The sequence below is a fragment of the Myotis nattereri genome, assembly GCF_964212035.1.
Source record: "Myotis nattereri genome assembly, chromosome: 3".
Classification (NCBI taxonomy): Eukaryota; Metazoa; Chordata; class Mammalia; order Chiroptera; family Vespertilionidae; genus Myotis; species Myotis nattereri.
This window is the reverse complement of record NC_138077.1, coordinates 135,301,087-135,317,947: the sequence shown is the minus strand read 5'-3', so window position 1 is coordinate 135,317,947 and position 16,861 is coordinate 135,301,087. Positions and strand designations below refer to the sequence as shown.

General features: G+C 46.2%; 1 protein-coding gene across 1 annotated transcript in view; it reads right to left on the bottom strand.

Annotated features, from left to right (window-relative positions):
- JARID2 (jumonji and AT-rich interaction domain containing 2) overlaps positions 1 to 3,920 on the bottom strand; it is a 285,665-nt gene extending 281,745 nt beyond the window's left edge. Inside the window, exons 1-2 of the mRNA XM_081087719.1 lie at positions 3,712 to 3,920; positions 2,731 to 2,934 (exon numbers count right to left, since the gene is read on the bottom strand). Of these exons, the coding sequence (XP_080943845.1) occupies positions 2,731 to 2,775 (45 nt within the window). The 5' untranslated portion in view covers positions 2,776 to 2,934; positions 3,712 to 3,920. The remainder of the gene's footprint in view (positions 1 to 2,730; positions 2,935 to 3,711) is intronic.
- Positions 3,921 to 16,861: the final 12,941 nt, after the last annotated feature.

Here is a 16,861-nt window from a genome sequence, read left to right as displayed (position 1 = left end):
AGGCATAGAGCTGGCACAGCAGAGGCTCCCCCAACGGTATTGCAAGACTACCAGAAAGAGCAACAGTTGCTGCTGTGCTCATCCAGAAAGGCATCCCACCACCTTCAGAGAAGACACGCCAAACATGACAAGGCGGCTGAATCCACAACATGGTCCTCCTACAAATGTAGCAAAGCTCTCCCTGAATTAAGTTTCCTAGCTTATTTAAAGCATTAATGAGCAGCCCCAACTACCACAGTTGTATGTAGTGCCACACCATCAGCAGATCTGCGGACAGACAGAAAGGAGCCATCTCCCTGCTCTCCACCTCTTCAATGGGTCAGAATCACAGGTAGGCGGGGGCACTAGTTTGAGGGCGACAGGCTCCTAGCGCTCACCTGGAGGGCAGTGCTGCCTTCGAGGCGGAAGGCAGAGGCCGAGCACAACCTCCTCCTGGAGCACACCCGCCTCCTCGTCCTCCTCCGGAGTGGCAGGCCCGCTCCACCTCGGCCGGAGGCCCCCGTCACCCGCAGCCGCATCTCGCTGGAACCTCCCACCCGACTTCTGACGTCACGGAGGAGGAAGAGGTTCCACCCGGGCCCGTCCCTTTGTGACGTCACAATGACAACAGACCGCGGCTAGAAGCGTCCGGGAATCGGCAGCAGGAGGGGGCGGAGGAAGGCAGGGGAGGCCGGTGCGATGCAGGGGGGAAAAACCGAGGACAGGGAGGGGGCGCGCTGACGTCTCACCGGCTTAACCTGTTGCTCTCAAGACTGCGCTGGAACAGGGCCGCAGGGAGCCGCCGGACCGCCGCCGCCAGGCTCCGCTGCGCGCGCCGTAGGGGGGCGCTCGTTGCAGCTGTGCGCCCCCGCCCCCTCCTGGCACGCCCCCACCCTGCGGCCGCACGCTCCCACCCCTCCCCCACGGCAGGCCGCGCCGTCCCCACGCCCCGCCCGCCGGCCCAGGGCCGCCAGGAGCCAGGAGCCAGGAGCCAGGAGCCCCGAGCCCCGAGCCCCGCGCCCCGAGCCCCGAGCCCCGAGCCCCGAGCCCCGAGCCCCGAGCCCCGAGCCCCCGAGCCCGCCCCCTACAGGCCGCGCGCGGCGCCCAGCCCCGGCCCTGCCCGCCGCGACCCCAACACGCCCTCCCCTTCACAGCCGTCTGGAGCTCGTCCGGCGCACGAGCTCAGCTCCCCGAACCTTAACTCGTGCTCGCCTCCTGCGGCCACAGCCAGCCACGAGCTTGCGGCCGGACGCCCGGACTCGACACGATCCGCTGACCACCAGCAACAAAAAATCCCACCCCACACTGCTCTCCAACTTAGCGAGGTCTGGGATGGGGGCGGAGGACGGTCCTAGTCCAAGTTCTACCCCATTTGCTTTGTCGCTGCACCCGAATCGGACGTGCCCTGGGAAGGCGTCCATGCTCCAAAGCAAGGGTGTCTCCATGCAGTTTCTACAGCCTGAATTTAAACTAGTCCTTTGCATTCTACCCGGCCCTCTGCAATGCGGATGTATTTTAATTCTTAAATTTTTAAGGGAACAGTTTTTTAAGTAGGACTTGATTATTTATCCTTGCATTTCTTTCTTAGTTGAAGTTTACGTGTCTACATTAGGATCAGCACTCTCAATAAGGCTTTTACATTAAATATATTTACAAAACCCGTGCCCGAAGGTCATCTCCCATTGCACACATCACACTGCTCAAAAAGGGAAAATATTCACACCAATTTGTCGTCTCGGGTCAAATAAAACTTTCTTATAACGTTGCATTATTTCTAATGTATGTTCACTTGGCCTTCTTTTTAAAAGGGGTTCTTTGATTTAAAGCACGCAGCTAATCACCAATCACTCCAGTGCATATTTGGCTAATCCCTCTCGGTCCCCCTTCCACGCTCCTTCCCCCCAAACTTAAAAAAAAAAAAAAGCAACCACACACAAAACAAACATTCCCCATGCCAATCAAAACGTAGCTGTACTATGTATAATACAAATTTAACTATTCCAAAACATTTAAATCTCTGAATAATCACCCAATTTCAGAAACCAGTTACAGGGAGAATTATTTGTAGTCACATATGCATTCACATGCCTACTTAAAAACATTAGCTATATTGTATGTCTTTTTCCCCTAAAACTGGAAATCATGAATTTTTAAACAAAACCAGTCCCATTATTAAAGTCAATCCCAACAAATGCATTCGCTGTAACATGATTCCCAACTGGTTTATGTTGTGAGCCAGATAAGCCAAAACGACCACATACATTAAATTTGATGTGCCAGTGCAAGGAAGGAGATCGCCATAATCGGACACTCGACTGCAACTTAAAGGGCTTCCAACACACACACGTTACACGATTTTCGAAAAACATTAATAATAACACACACTTCTTTGCATGCAAAGTGCAATATGGGGGCAAACCTGCCCGAGAATGCAGTTTAGTTACAGTACCACAGCCCCCACCCCACTCCCAAGCTCCACCAAAATCCCTTGCCTTTCATCTAAAACTAGATTATGGTTGTGTCATTCGAGGTCAATGTATTCACTTGAAGTATCTCTACACCAATACGTTTTTTCATCAAAACTAGGCAGGCACGACTTTGCTTGAAAAGCCCTCTGTCAGAAAAGAAAAGAAACAGCCTTATCGGACGCTGTGTTTAAAACCCTTCGGCTGCAGAATTATCTGTAAACTTGACATTCACAGCCATTGCTTAAAACTGCAAGTCAAAGGATATGTTGTTAGGAGCACTTACGTATTTCTTCTGAATGATATTCCTCTTGGGTCTTTCCTTGCTCATTCTGAGATCCAAATGCTGATTGCAAAGGGGGACAATTGCTTCATGAATTTAAAGCCGTCAGAAATTTGCAAAAAAATATCCTGGTGGTTTTTATTGTTGTTGGTGGTGGTTGTTCTTGTAATCCGACTTTTCTTCCTCTTCCCCCAAAGCCCGATTCGTCTTGAAATAAATCCGAAATTGGGAAGGAAAAAAAAAGAGCCAAAGACGAACGAAGCAAACAAACAAAACAAAACAAAAAAAAATTCACTTTAGTAAAACACCCATAATGGAAAATTTCCCCCGAAACACACACACACACAAAAAAAAAAAAAGAAACCGACGCCCTTCACTGCCCCCCCTTTTTCCTCCAAAAACTACATCAGCGAAACGTGAAGGTCCTTAGTGTCTGATCTGTAGTTACATCTTGGAGAAGAAAAGGCAAAGATAAATAAATGTTGGAAGTCACGTTTGTGCTGCAGCAGCAGTGCGAGCAGAAGAGTCAACTCCAGCGGCGGCGGCAGCACCACAGCGAGAGCTCGCCGAGTCTCTTTTTTCCAAGCCCCCTAACCAATGAGAGAGAGGCGATCCAGCCCAACTTTAAATGGACTCTGCTTTTATACAACTTAGGGCTCCTCGGGCAATTCCCCGCCGGGCGGCAGCCGAAAACTCCCACAGCTAAGCCACCGGGCTCCCGCCTACCCCGGCGCCGACCGCCGCCGGCCCCGTCAGGAGGACCTCGCAGCCCCGTCGCCGAGAGACCCCCGAAAGGCCCCGGTGAACCCTTCCCGGGCAACCCCTCAGGCACCTCTCCCACGCCGAGCCGAGGAGAGGAATTGAGAGAGGCTCCCTAGCTCAATGCATGGCACGCTCGGTCGCTCCACCTCACCCCCTTTCCCCAGCTTGCCGCTCACCCTGCGGCCGCCGGAGGCTGGCCCCCGCCACTGCCCTCACGTCTACCTGCAGCCGGCTGCTGGGGACGAGTGCCCCAGGACGCCCGGCCCCGGGGAAAGCCGCCTATTCCCGGGGCACCTTAGAATCGTCCCCTTGATCTTCTGGAAGTTGTAGTCCCCCGACTACAAAATGGCTATGGCCACGGGATCGAGGAACTACAATTCCCAGCCTGCCCCGTAAGCCTGTCACTCAACTCCCCTCCCTCCACTTCTTCCCCCCTCCCCCTCCTCACCGGCCCTGCCAACAAACGCTAGGACGTGTCCCGCGTGCGACAGACACCGCTAGGGGCTGGCTCCGGAATGGCCCGCAGAGCGTGTGGTCCACGAGCGAGGGACTCCCCGCGCCGGCCCGCCTCCGGCTCCCCGGGTCCGGCCCCTCTTCCCCGCCGCGGCGCTCAGCCCCCTCCCCGCGCGCCCCGCCCCCACCCGCGGCGCGAACCGCCTGTGGAATCGAGGAATCGCGCGCGCGCCGGGCCGAGCAGAGCCGAGCGGCGGGGGAGGGACGCGAGGCTTCCCCGGGGAAGGCCTCCGAGCGTGGCGGCGCGGGGGGCGGTGTCAGCGAGGGGTTGGAGCCGGTCCTAAGGAAAACTGGGCCACGCACCAAGAGGAATCCTCCGTGCGAACTAGTTGATCGGCGGCGCCTGCTGCCGCTGCCGCGCAGCCGGTGTCACCTCAGGACACCGCCTCGCGGAGCCGCCCGGAGCGCGCCGCGGCCGGGCCCGGGTAGTCTAAGGTCACCTCTGCCCGCTACCGGCTGCCGCACGCGCCCTCACGTGCGGGGCTGCGCGGACGGCGCTGGGGGAAGGCCGCCTCTCGGCGCGGCACGCGGCCCACCGGCGAGGACAGCCAGGGGGGCGGCGGGGGGAGCGAGAGGGGGGCAAAAAGGGGACCCCGGGCGGCTGCCTCCCACAAAGGACTACCAGCTTTAAAGGGATGGAACTCTCTCGTGGCCTTTTCGGGCGTGTGTGGCGTCTGGGGGGCCCCTGAGCCAGGCAAACGTTGAGGTAAAAATGAGTGGAATATGGAGAGCGAGCCGCAGCCGTGCAGACCGGGGCAGCCTCTGGAACGGCGGCCGCGCGAGGGGCCCTTTCCCCGCCTCGGCCGCTGTCGTGGCCGCGAAACCCCCGCCCCGGGCATAAAGGAAGCGTCGGGCCCTGATGTCTCTCTCCGGGCATTCGCCTTAGGAACAACTTTGTCCAGTCTCGCAGAGCCATTTTGCATTGTTAATACCCTTATTGTAGCTGAGGGTTTAGCGAGGTCCTGTTTTCAATGATCTCCCAGACTGCCGTCTGAATAAATGAAAAATGGGGTCAAGCTCATTCCGATACACTTTATTCTGCTTCCCACTCCTTAGATTCTCTCTCTCTCTCTCTCTCTCTCTCTCTCTCTCTATACATATATATATATATATATCCATACATATATATATCCATATATATGTATGGATATATATATACATACACACACACACACACACTCGGGTAACGCCATTGGATTTTTATTTGCATCGGTGTTGGAAGAGATTAACCAGTGGTTGGCAAACTCATCAGTCAACAGAGCCAAATATCAACAGTACAACGATTGAAATTTCTTTCGAGAGCCAAATTTTTTAAGCTTAAACTATATAGGTAGGTACATGGTTATTAACTTAATTAGGGTACTCCTAAGGCTTAGGAAGAGCCACACTCAAGGGGCCAAAGAGCCGCATGTGGCTCGAGAGCCGCTGTTTGCCGACCACTGGATTAAACCATAGTGCCTAGGAAAGTCTCGGACACTGAAGGAGAGAGGCCTGGCTTCGGATCACAGGTCGGCCACTTCCGGAAAGGTAACCCGTGGCCCCGGCGCTTGCCAGTTGCTTGCTTCCCCTGTGAGTTAGGGGTGAGCACACCTTGGGAGGATTAGGTAGCAACATGGATCTCGCTGAGAACCAGACCTGGTCTTGGAAACTTTCAGTACACGAAATACAATGTTTTTTCCTTACTTTTCAGTTAGTGCTTTGCTGTTTAAAAACTCTAAATTCTTCCTAAGCTGAAATAACTTGGTCTTAACATTCATTTCACAATCAGAAAATGAATGACCTTCTGTGCCTTAATATTGCAAAACGTACTGACTGGCGCCGTTCGCCAGGAAAGACCCAGTGAAGTAGGGCACGTGTTAGTACTGGCCACCCAAGTAACTGTAGGGTTGGGGTACAGCCGGGTGTTCCCCAAAGACCTTCTGGTCCTAGTGACCTGTATACCGGAGGTGTCCACTTGTCCATAATGCCGTGGTTCTCGCTCACTTTCTGGACATGTAATATCAAATCTGTCATTCTCCAGGCAAAACATTCAGGCACCAGGGTGGGTTTCTCAGTTCCCTCAGCCAGCGCGGGCGGCCGGGCCTCTCGGCCCAGTGACAAGTCACCACCCAGTGAGCACGGTCGTCCCCGTGGAGACTTGAGGGCAGGGGGAGAAAAGGAATCAGCTCAAGTCCAGAAGATCTGGATAGCTTTAGTGTTGTTTTCCCCTAAAAGTGAAAATAGATGGGCCTTTTTTCATGTCGAAAGCCTTTCCTGTTGCATAAGTAACTGTCTCCCGATGAACTTCCTTTTCCTGCCATCTTGGCAAGGCCACATATTACCTTTCCTTCCTTTTTCCTCCTCTTTTTTTTTTTTTTTTTATTTTCCAGACGCCTACTTCACTCTTTCTCCTGGTGATTTTAACTCCTCACAGCACTTCCCTTGACTTCCAAGTCTGAGAGTGAGGGATGGGAGACTGGAGGGAAGACCTCACTGGTACACGGCCTCTAGCATCACAAAGCTCAGCAGGAAAAGCGGATCTCAGGAGCCATTGTGACACCTCGAAAAAGTGCTAGATTAAGTGTATGTGGAAAGATTCTAAAGGGAACATCGCTGAGGTCTCCAGAAAGTAGAGTTTTGAAGGATCAGGAAGAGGTTCTGCAGGTTGAAGTAAGCTGAGCAATTTTGCAGCATGAAAGAAAACGAGGCCTAGAAAATACACGCGTGGATGGAATTAGATTTGTGTTTGGGAGTAACTAAAGGTGAGACAGAGGTAAGCAGGAGTCAAGACCAGGAGGGTTTTGTAGGCCAGACAAAGGAGTTTGGACTTTGTAGGCTAAAAAGAACCTGTGAAGTTTTTCCACTAGAGGCATAAGGCAGATTTGTGTTTTTGAAAAGTAATTCTAATTGTGTGAGAGGTGAGATTGAAGATTGGAGGAGGGAGAGACGAGGCAGGGAGGCTTAGAAACCAGTTGCAATATTATTGCGTAAGTGAGGTGAGAACTATGATCTGAATGCAATGGCAGAGGAAATACACACAGCAGAGAACAGGTTGAGAAATATTTAGAACATCAAAAGTTTATAGGACTTGTCTATCTCTCATAACCTCCCCAAAGCTGCTACAACTTCGTAGAATTTGGAAGTGTCCAATAAATGCTTATTGTTAAATATTTCCATTCAATTCATGATGTTTTGATATGTATATTCATTTTGTCATGACCACCACAGTCAGGCTAATTCACATATTCATCACCTCATCTAGTTACCATCTGTACCATTTTTTTTTTTGAACTTTAAAATTTTGTCCCATGTTGTCTTATTTTCTGATTAGGCCATTTGTATATCTTGTCTGTCCTAATTATATCAAACATGTCGTGGGGCTATGCTTTGTCTCATATTGAGGCAGCCTTTGGCATGGGAATCAGATGTTTCCAATATTAATTCTCCGAGGGGCCTTAAGCCATTCATTTGACCGCTCTGGGTCTCACGTGGATCATCTATAAAGTGAGAAGGTTAACTTCCATTATCGCCCCAGGCATTTCTGGGCGCGACGGGCTCTAATCCTACCTTGACCTTTTGTGCTTCCTTGTTCCCCTCTCAGGACTGGCCCCTAACCAGACAAATACACCGTTTTTTTATTAAGGATCGCTCGGATAAGTTTCTTTATTCTTACACTATTAATTTCCTAACGCAGCCTTACACAGTTGATGCTTGAAGGAGGCGTGAAGAACGGCCAGGTCCGCCCGCGCCGGGACTGTTTCGGTTGCCCGCGCCGAGCGCGTGGCGGGGGGTTGACGGGCGTTGGGAACTGGGGGGCGGGGGGCCGCAACGCCCACTCGGGCTTTCGGCTCCGCGGGCGCTTGCCCCTGACCCCCTCCCGGTAACCGGTCTACTGAGTAATTTCTCTGTGATCTCTAACAATACCTTTCAGTTGTATAACTTTGTATAGTGGTTAAGGGACAGCCGTAATATCACTTAATCCATAAAGCAAACCAGATTAAGATCGGGCTTGTCCTCACTCTTCCGACGTGAAAATTAAATACTGAGAGGCGGGCATTTGCTCAAGGCCATGCAGTTAGAGTGGCAGAGCCAGGCGTCACCCCGAGCTCCTGCCTCCACATCCCTGTGCCGACCACCTCCCTGGTTTTCAAAATGTGACCCAAGACATTATTTCAAGAAACGTTACTGGATATGGTTGGAAAGGAAAGAATGCTTTGATGAAAGAGACTTGGAAATTGCTAACTTACACAAAGATAACCTGATTACTTTACCGTAGGATTTTTTAAATCTCAAAGAGGCATATTATTTTCTAAACTTATTTGGCCAGAGAAGCCTTTTTTTTTAAAAAAAAAAAAAAAAAAAAAGGAACTGATATCCACGGAAAAGACTTAAAGATATACTCCACCCGGTAGGATGAATTTATGCTTCGTGAATGATTGCTGACAATAGTTCTTATCTAAGTGACTGAACACTTTATGTGAAGTCTGTGACTATATATAGGTCTACCTCCATATGTATGGGGGATGGAGGAGGGGTGTAAAAAATAATCTTTTTACATCAAATTTATCAATAACTATGAGCCTGTGTACTCAGAAGGTGGGGGGATTCTATTGCAAGAAAGTAGAACAACTATTTCAAGCTGACTGAGATTTGCAAGAGTATTTTAAAACACACTAGGAGGTACACTCAGAAGTAAACATCCTTCTTAAGAGTGGGCGATGTCAAGGAGACATTAGTTCTTTTTGTTATTCACTGCTGAGACATTAGTTCTTTTTGTTATTCACTGCTTCCTGTCTCTGAATTTATAGTCTTATTTGTCAAGCCTCACTAAAATGCCTCCGCACAAACCAGATACATACAATAAAATGTTGTTTTAAATCTAGATTGCGGACCTCGTTTATACAAGTCACTGAAGTCCCTGGTTCTTTGGATTATCTAAAATTTGAGGGCTAGCATTACTATTCTGCTTAGGTTGTGTCTTGTGTTATTGAAAGAGAGCTGGCCCTGATTCAGAAACTCTGGTAAGGCAGCCAAGATGGGAAACCTGCAGTTCCTAAGAATAGAAGTTACTGTTTACAATAATACTGTACTCTGTGTTTGGCGGTAAAATCTTATTAGTGATCAACTAATCCACGGGGGATCATTATGAAGAAACTGAGGCCCAGAGATGGCAAGGCTACCCTGAGTAGGCAGGGACAGGACAGACACCTGTTACAATTGAAAGAAGTCCAAATGGCCAGTGGAAAAATAAGGAGGGAGGGTAGTTCACTAACTGGGAAACCCAGAGTCCTAATTTCTTGCTACAAATGATGCCATCATTTTTCCCTCTCTCCTTTCTGTTCTCTTGCCATTCACTTTAGATTTTTTTCTTCTGTTAGTCTCTCCATGCAGCCAGCAAAGATAGCTCCAAAGAAAACTCCTTCCCGCCATGAATATGGGGGTGGAGCAGAATTTATTATCAGAAGAAGTGGGAGAAAAGCATTCTGAGCAGCAAAAAAGCAATAGCAATCACAGTCCACTACAAAAGTCATTAGTGCTTCAATCTGTCAGGGCCACAGAAATGAGAAAAGTACCCTTTCACCAGTCAGAAGCCTAAGGATTCCTTCAGAAAGGACCAGTCCAGCTCAGTCTGGGGCTACACTCTCATTCAACCCAACTTTCACAGTTTGGGTTTTCATAGCCACGTCACATGCCAAGATGCTGGTTGATCTCTTTATCAGACACTTCTGCCCACAGCTCCTATGTATACTGTTCAATGAAAACACAACTTATGTCCTGTAAAACTGTGACATCTGCAAAGTTCATATTGTTTTTTTCTGAAACCTTAATGTTTCTGAAACCTCCAGATTCACCTACACTTTACAGAAACCCTGCACCATCCTTCTTTCTGATTCTATATAGTTAAACAAAAGATTAGGAAATCAGTAGTTACACTATGACTAAAACTTAATGGATATTACTTTTCAGATGTTTTTCTCAATTGTCAAACATTCACTGAAAACAAACATTTGTTGAAAACGTAAGGGTGTAAATTAAATAAAATATAGACCCTGTCCTCAAAAATATGCACACACAAAGCACTAAGAATTTTGCCCCTGTAAAAAGAATGTCAAGGAAGAGAAAAGTGAGAAGATATTTGCAGGTAGAAGGAAACTTCTAGGCCAGTGATGGCGAACCTATGACACGCGTGTCAGAGGTGACACGCGAACTCATTTTTTTGGTTGATTTTTCTTTGTTCAATGGCATTTAAATATATAAAATAAATATCAAAAATATAAATCTTTGTTTTACTATGGTTGCAAAGATCAAAAAATTTCTATATGTGACACGGCACCAGAGTTAAGTTAGGGTTTTTCAAAATGCTGACACGCCAAGCTCAAAAGGTTCGCCATCACTGTTCTAGGCTCTACTCAACTCTGGGCTGGCCAGGAGCTGCTCTGGTCTTGAGCCCCACAGCAGTTTGCAGAATAGGTCCCCATTCCTTAACTCCAAACCTGTCTACCCATCCTTCAGCCCCAAGACTCAAGATGCCAAGGATCCAAAATGTCAGCCTCTTCACCATTTTTGTTTTCTCTCCTCTAGCTTTCATTTGTTCACTCATTCTTTCATTCATTTATTCATCCAAAGAGTACCCAGTGACTGCTACAATTCTCCCCTGTCTCTGCATGCTCTTTTCTCTGGATCCTTGCAGCCCTTCTGAGTGAGCATTCTTGGAACTTCTACTGTGTTAAGCCCAACAGTCCTCAGGTGGGAAAAGCAACTGGGGGAAAAGACAAGGAGGGACTGATTCTAGGAAGTCCAGGGAACTGGGACAAGGCAAGGAAACCTGGATTGTCAGAATCTTGCCTTTGTCCTCAAAAATGACAGTATTTATAGGTGTTCATATGTACATGTACCTAAGATAAGGGAAGGTGAGGGCTTTCAAACAGTGAATGGTATCTAGAGAATTGGGGCATTTATGATTCTAGATAAATAGATACAAAAAGAAGAACTATAAAATCAGTGAGATTAATACCATATGGTTTAATGGCAAGACTACACTGGAAATCTGAAGACTTGAGGTTTAGTTTTAGCTTTTTGTGACTTTAAACAAGTTACTTCAATTGTGAAAAGGGGGACTGACCTAGATGTGTCCTGGAGACCCAAATCTAGTGACCTATGATTATATACAAATCAAAACTAGTCTTGGTAATTTGCAATCATACCAATTTTATGCAACATCGTTAATGTTGTAAATCTTTAGTACAACAGTAAATTGTTAGATAATACAAACAGTGCATAAACTATTGACACAGTTTATGCTGTATTCATAAATTCATGCTATATAAACAGACATACTTACAAGAGACCTAGAAAAAAGATGATAGGTAGGTAGATGACAAACATTGGTCACAGCTTATGCATTTATTTCATTTTGCCTTGAGAAAGAGAGAGAGCGAGAGCGATATGAATTTGTTTTCCTACTTATTTATGCATTCATTAGTTGCTTGAAGTATGTGCCCTGACCAGGGATCAAACCACAACTTTGGTGTATCAGGACAACACTCTAACCAATTGGGCTACCCGCGGCCAGGGCACAGCTTATGCTTTAGGCACTCTGTTTAAATTAATATGTTTGAAGATGAGAATAGGGTCCCAGTTAGTAGGAGAATCCATATCTTCCAAGCAACCAAGGACCCAAAATGAATCCCAAGAGATTCTCTCAATCTGGAGGCCTTGAGAAACCAGGAGGAAGGAGGCTAGGTTTTTCCAATGTTACAATAGAGCAAATCCTTGGAGATTTCTCAGCCTGGTCAATATGCCCACAGCTTTCCCAAACTTTCCCAGGACTCTGATATAGATGGTAGGAATCACATTCCTTATACTCTCCATCTACCCACTTACAAAGCACCTAGTATTTACCTAGCACAGTATCTATTGCAGAGTAGATAAATGTTTCATAAATAAATGAATGGAATGTGGCACTGTGCCAATTATCATTTTGTTCACAAATAATTCTCTGCATCTGGAGTGCTCTTTCAAATAGGTCAGCTCCCACCAAGGAGTTGCAATTACTGAGGAAGTGAAACCGTTTGACAAGTGGCACTTAAAAGATCTTCGTTTTGCTTTCCAGCCAGCACTTCTCTTGTGAAATGTCCAAAGAGAAAGGACAAAATGAAAAATTTCCTGTTACGTCAGTAATGTAAAAGGCGCAGACATTTTCATATAGTCAGTCTAAAATTCAAGACCAGCATAGATATATTCATCTGACAAACGGTATTTGTCTGCTGCTGTTATAAACTGAATCGTCCCCACCACCCCCAAATTAAAATGTTGAATTCTTGACTTTCAATACCTCATAATGTATTTGTATTTGGGGATAGGGTCTTTAAAAGTTAAAATGGTGGACCCTAATCCATTATGATTGGTATCCTAATAAAAAGAGGAAATTTGGTCACAGACACAAAAAGAGGACAGAGAGAGAAGATGGCCATCTACAAGCCAAAGAGAGAGGCTTTAGAAGAAACCGACTCAGCAGATACCTTGGTTTTTGACTTCTAGCCTCCAAAATATGAGTAAATATGGCTTAGTGCTTTGTTTGGACCAAACATGCTAGAGTGATCAGAACTGTGTTGCTTGCTAACATCCCACTCCATCCAGTTCTATATAAACTGGCATCTCAACTACAGGACCTCTGCCCTCTGACTAGACCCTCTGTCAAGAGGTCCTCTGAGCCAGATGCAGAGCCTGGGTCAGATTCTATCTGGGGAAGGTTACCCCAAGGTTAGCTATTCACACAAGCATTTGGAAGAGTAGGATTTGATGAGACCAGAAAGGGAAGGCAAATGAATGCCAGAGATAATTTCTTTTACCTGAATCTTGCTTTATAGACTATCAAGGTTCTTTTTATTTATTTTTTTCTGGAAAGTACAATATATTAAAAGTATGGTTTATATCAGCTTTCTTGTCAATAAAAATGGAGAAGTTATCACATGTTCTAGTAAGGATTTTGATGAGGGGAAAATACTGGAAATATAAAAATCAACTGAAAGGAAAAGCATGGAAGCATGGAACAGTCTGATGAATATCAGAGGGAAGGGGGGGTGGCAGCAAGAGATTACTCAAAGAACTTATATGCATATATGCATAAACCATGAACACAGACAATAGTTCTGTGAAGGCCTAGGGGTGGGGGGCGGTGTGGGAGTGGGGTGGAGGGAATCAATGGGAGAGGGGGAAGGGGACATCTGTAATACTTTCAACAATAAAGATAAATTTTTTTAAAAGAAAAAAGCAGCAAGGAACACAGGTATCGTTGTAAATATTCTTTAGTGTGTGACAGATATCCTCCTGAAATTTTTATTATGAAGCAGATTCTGCATAAAGAACTTAATTTTCTTACTTTTCATTAGAATACTCAAAATGTGTTCTTCTGGAAAATGATTTCAGTTTAACATTTGCAATATATTTTTTTTTATACTTCCCTCTCTTTCTTACATTCATTTTTTCTTGATTTCTATCTAGCTTTTCTCTCAACACCCTGTATATCCAGAGCTCAAAGCCATATATGCTACCAGCAGTGGCTACCATTTTCAACAGCACAGCTCTATAGATTCAAGCAGAGTAATTTGTTATTTATGCACTCTTGAGCCCAAGTTCAGGAACAAGAAATGTGGGGTCTAGGTAAGAGTCTACTTTTTTGGTGTGCCTGAGATTTTCCCAGTAATAGCAGTGAGAGTCCCACATCCCATAAAACCCCTCAGCCCCTCAGTGCTGGACAAACTGTCAAGGTTGATCACCCCATCTTAGAAAGATATTTGAGACTGCAAGCTCCATGAGGGCAGAGTCTTTATTCTATCTTGACTGCACATCAAAGGCAGAACAGGCCCTCAATAACTAATTTTGGAATGATGGAATCAATGAACATCCACTGACCAAAAACTGCTCTCATTGTACCCATTCATCTGAACACTTGGGAGAGAAAGCATGACAGAAATCCCAGATGCCAGTAGCCAATAGCATTCTCTGGAACACAAAGGAGTAATGGTCCAACTGAATTACCTTTACAGGGCTCCCAGGAAATTCTTCCAAGTTTTGCCAGTCTTATCCAAAAGTTTAAGTCTCAGTACAGACCCGGAGGCAAATCTTTCAAAGCTGTGATTTAAAAGCCAGCTGCAGTGGAGAATCATGGGAGTGGCGCAACTTCCAAAATCCAAGGTTAATAGGCTGTGAATTGCCACTTTCTTCACTCATTGTTTGTGCTTCAGCAGTTCCTTTAACCTACTGTCATTCAGCTTTGGGAGGAGAAGAAAGTGGGACTAGCACCAGCTGCGAGGGGGCAGCAGACAACAATACTCTTTCCTCCCCTTATCCCCACCTCTCCCACCTCACTTGCTCCCCAAAAGCTTCAGGCATTCAGTTATACAGTAGATATTTATATAGCCTATCCAATGCAAATTCCAATTTATTTTCCAAGTCATTTAGAGCCAATTACTCATCTTTGGGCCCTGTAATATCATTTGTTCCCTGCCAAACTGATCATTTTTCCTGTCGAAAATATGATAAATCCTGCATAGTTTTTGCTCAATCATGTTTAAAATGTTTCTGATTGTTGCAGGGTTGAAATGAATGAATGACTGCACCGAATCATGAGGTGGAGATCTTATGGATGCTTCTTTTCATCTGAGAATAATTCAGTCTTATAGGGGGGAACTGGCTTACTTGGAAGGCACAAGTATGAATACCAGTACATTGATCTCCTTTAATTTGGACAAAACTTGAAAGAATGCAAACATTTTCTTTTGCCTTTATTTTTTGCCATTATGGATCCTATTTTCTTTCTCCAACTTTCACAGTTGTGTTAAATTGCACTTTGTGTATAATACTGCGCTAGGATTTGAGGATTTGGGGAGGCTGGGAAAACAATTATAAAATAGTTCCTTTCCTGTGGGAAATCGCGGTCTATTGAAAGAAAAGATAGACTCACGGGGTGTGGGTTAGGGGGGTAGCAGCAGATTACTCAATAATGTTTGCCATGAGATTCCAAAATAGTTTAGTCCAGGGGTTCTTCATGGGTGCTGCCCGAGACCAGCAGCATCAGTTACCTGGGACCTGTGAGTCAATGCAGATTCCTGGGCTCTGCCAGATTCACTGAGTGAGAAATTTGGGGGGAGGCCTCAGAATTCTGCATTTTAATAAGCGCTCTAGGAGATCCTGGTGCTCACCCAGGTTTGAGAACCTCTGGGGTAGAGGTTTAGTTAAGAGAAGGTTGGGAGAATGACGTGCAAACTGGAAAGGAGCATGAGTTCATCCTGACAACCCCTCTCTTGACTTCTGTTTCCCAAATTACCTAGTAAATCTCTGTATGAATTACTCTCTTTACAACTATAGTTCATTTAAAATCATTTAGGCATTTACTTGTGATTGTCTTAGCTTTCTCCCTTCATTAAGATGCCAACCCCATGAAGGACTCTCATTTCTCCTCCCTTCCCAACTCCTCACAGTATGTTGAAGATAAAAGTTTAATGTTTCTTGCTGGGCTTTATATTTTCATGATTTTAGATTTTTCCATGATTTCTTAAATAAAAATCAAGGGCCTGTTATTTCTGCCTCATATTGACATTGAGGGAAGTAAAAAATCATGTAAAAAAATGACCCTTGCCCATAGAATGTACTTGGAACAAAAAAATACATCCTCAAGAATAATTAAATAACAGCACAAGGTTAAATGCAAATAAATGATTTAGATTAGATTAATAAAGGCCATCGGATTCAGAAATGAAGGGAAGAATGATTCAGCCAGTTGAGAAAGATTTCTGGAAGGGGTTGGGCTTGAGCAAAAATTTCACAAAAAGACTGTGAAGCTTAGGCTGACCCAGAACAATGGGGGAAAGGGAGAGGAGGGCGGGAACACAGGGGACTGGGCAGCTGAGCAAGATCGGTAGCATTCAAGTAGCCTCAGGGTGACAGCGCTGCTACAGAGGTGCCCCTGCCATGGTGAGTGGGATGAAGTGGAGAGTGTGTAGCCTCTGGAGAGCCATGAATGTCAGATTCTCTTCCTAGTAGAACTTTTCCCTTAACTGTGTGCTTTGTTTTGTTTTTTTTTTTTGTGCTGAGGGAAAGGCAGATAATGAAAGAAAGGTAGATTGAGAGCCTGGTGTCAATGGAGTTGGAGGTGGGGAGGAAGAGAAGGATGTCCAGAAAGGACCTTGTAATATGCTCAGTTATTCAAACCCATCCAAGGGGTGCTCACTCTGATGTCCTGAGATAGAAGAGAGCAGCTTTTCCCTGAAGGAGCTCATAGTCCAGTGATGGGAGACAGAATATTCTAATGCGGTACCATGAACACTACCACAAAAGAGTTGGGAATTCCCAGCGTGGGCTAACAGGGAAGGCTTCCCAGAGGAAGGGACACAGAAAGACTAACTGGAGTTGGTCAGGTGCAGAAATGGGGGAAGGGTGATTCAGACAGAGGAAAGTAAGAGAGAATGGGCATTGTAGGAACTGTAAGCAGATTGGGTGGCTTTGGGCAAAGGTGGAAATGAACAAGTGACCAGAGGCAAGTCTTGGAGAAATGGGTGGGATTGAGACCATGAAGGGCTTTGGCAGGGCATATGGAGAGTTGAAGGGTGAAAGGCCAGACCCTGGGAGAAGAGGAGGACTGTGGGAAAGTCACGAAGCTTTGGAGTGAAAGAACTGCTAGGTCTGATCAAATAATTGAATCAATACCTCCTCCCCTGGAAACTGACCTTTAGACCACTTCACAACCGGCATTCCCTTTTCCTTAGACCACATTCCATTTGCTAAGACAATAATCCTTCCCCTCTGTACCTTCCCAAGATCCCAAACCCACCCAGAGAGTTCTCCACCCAGAAAAAGCCTGCCTAGAGTCCTTTGCAAT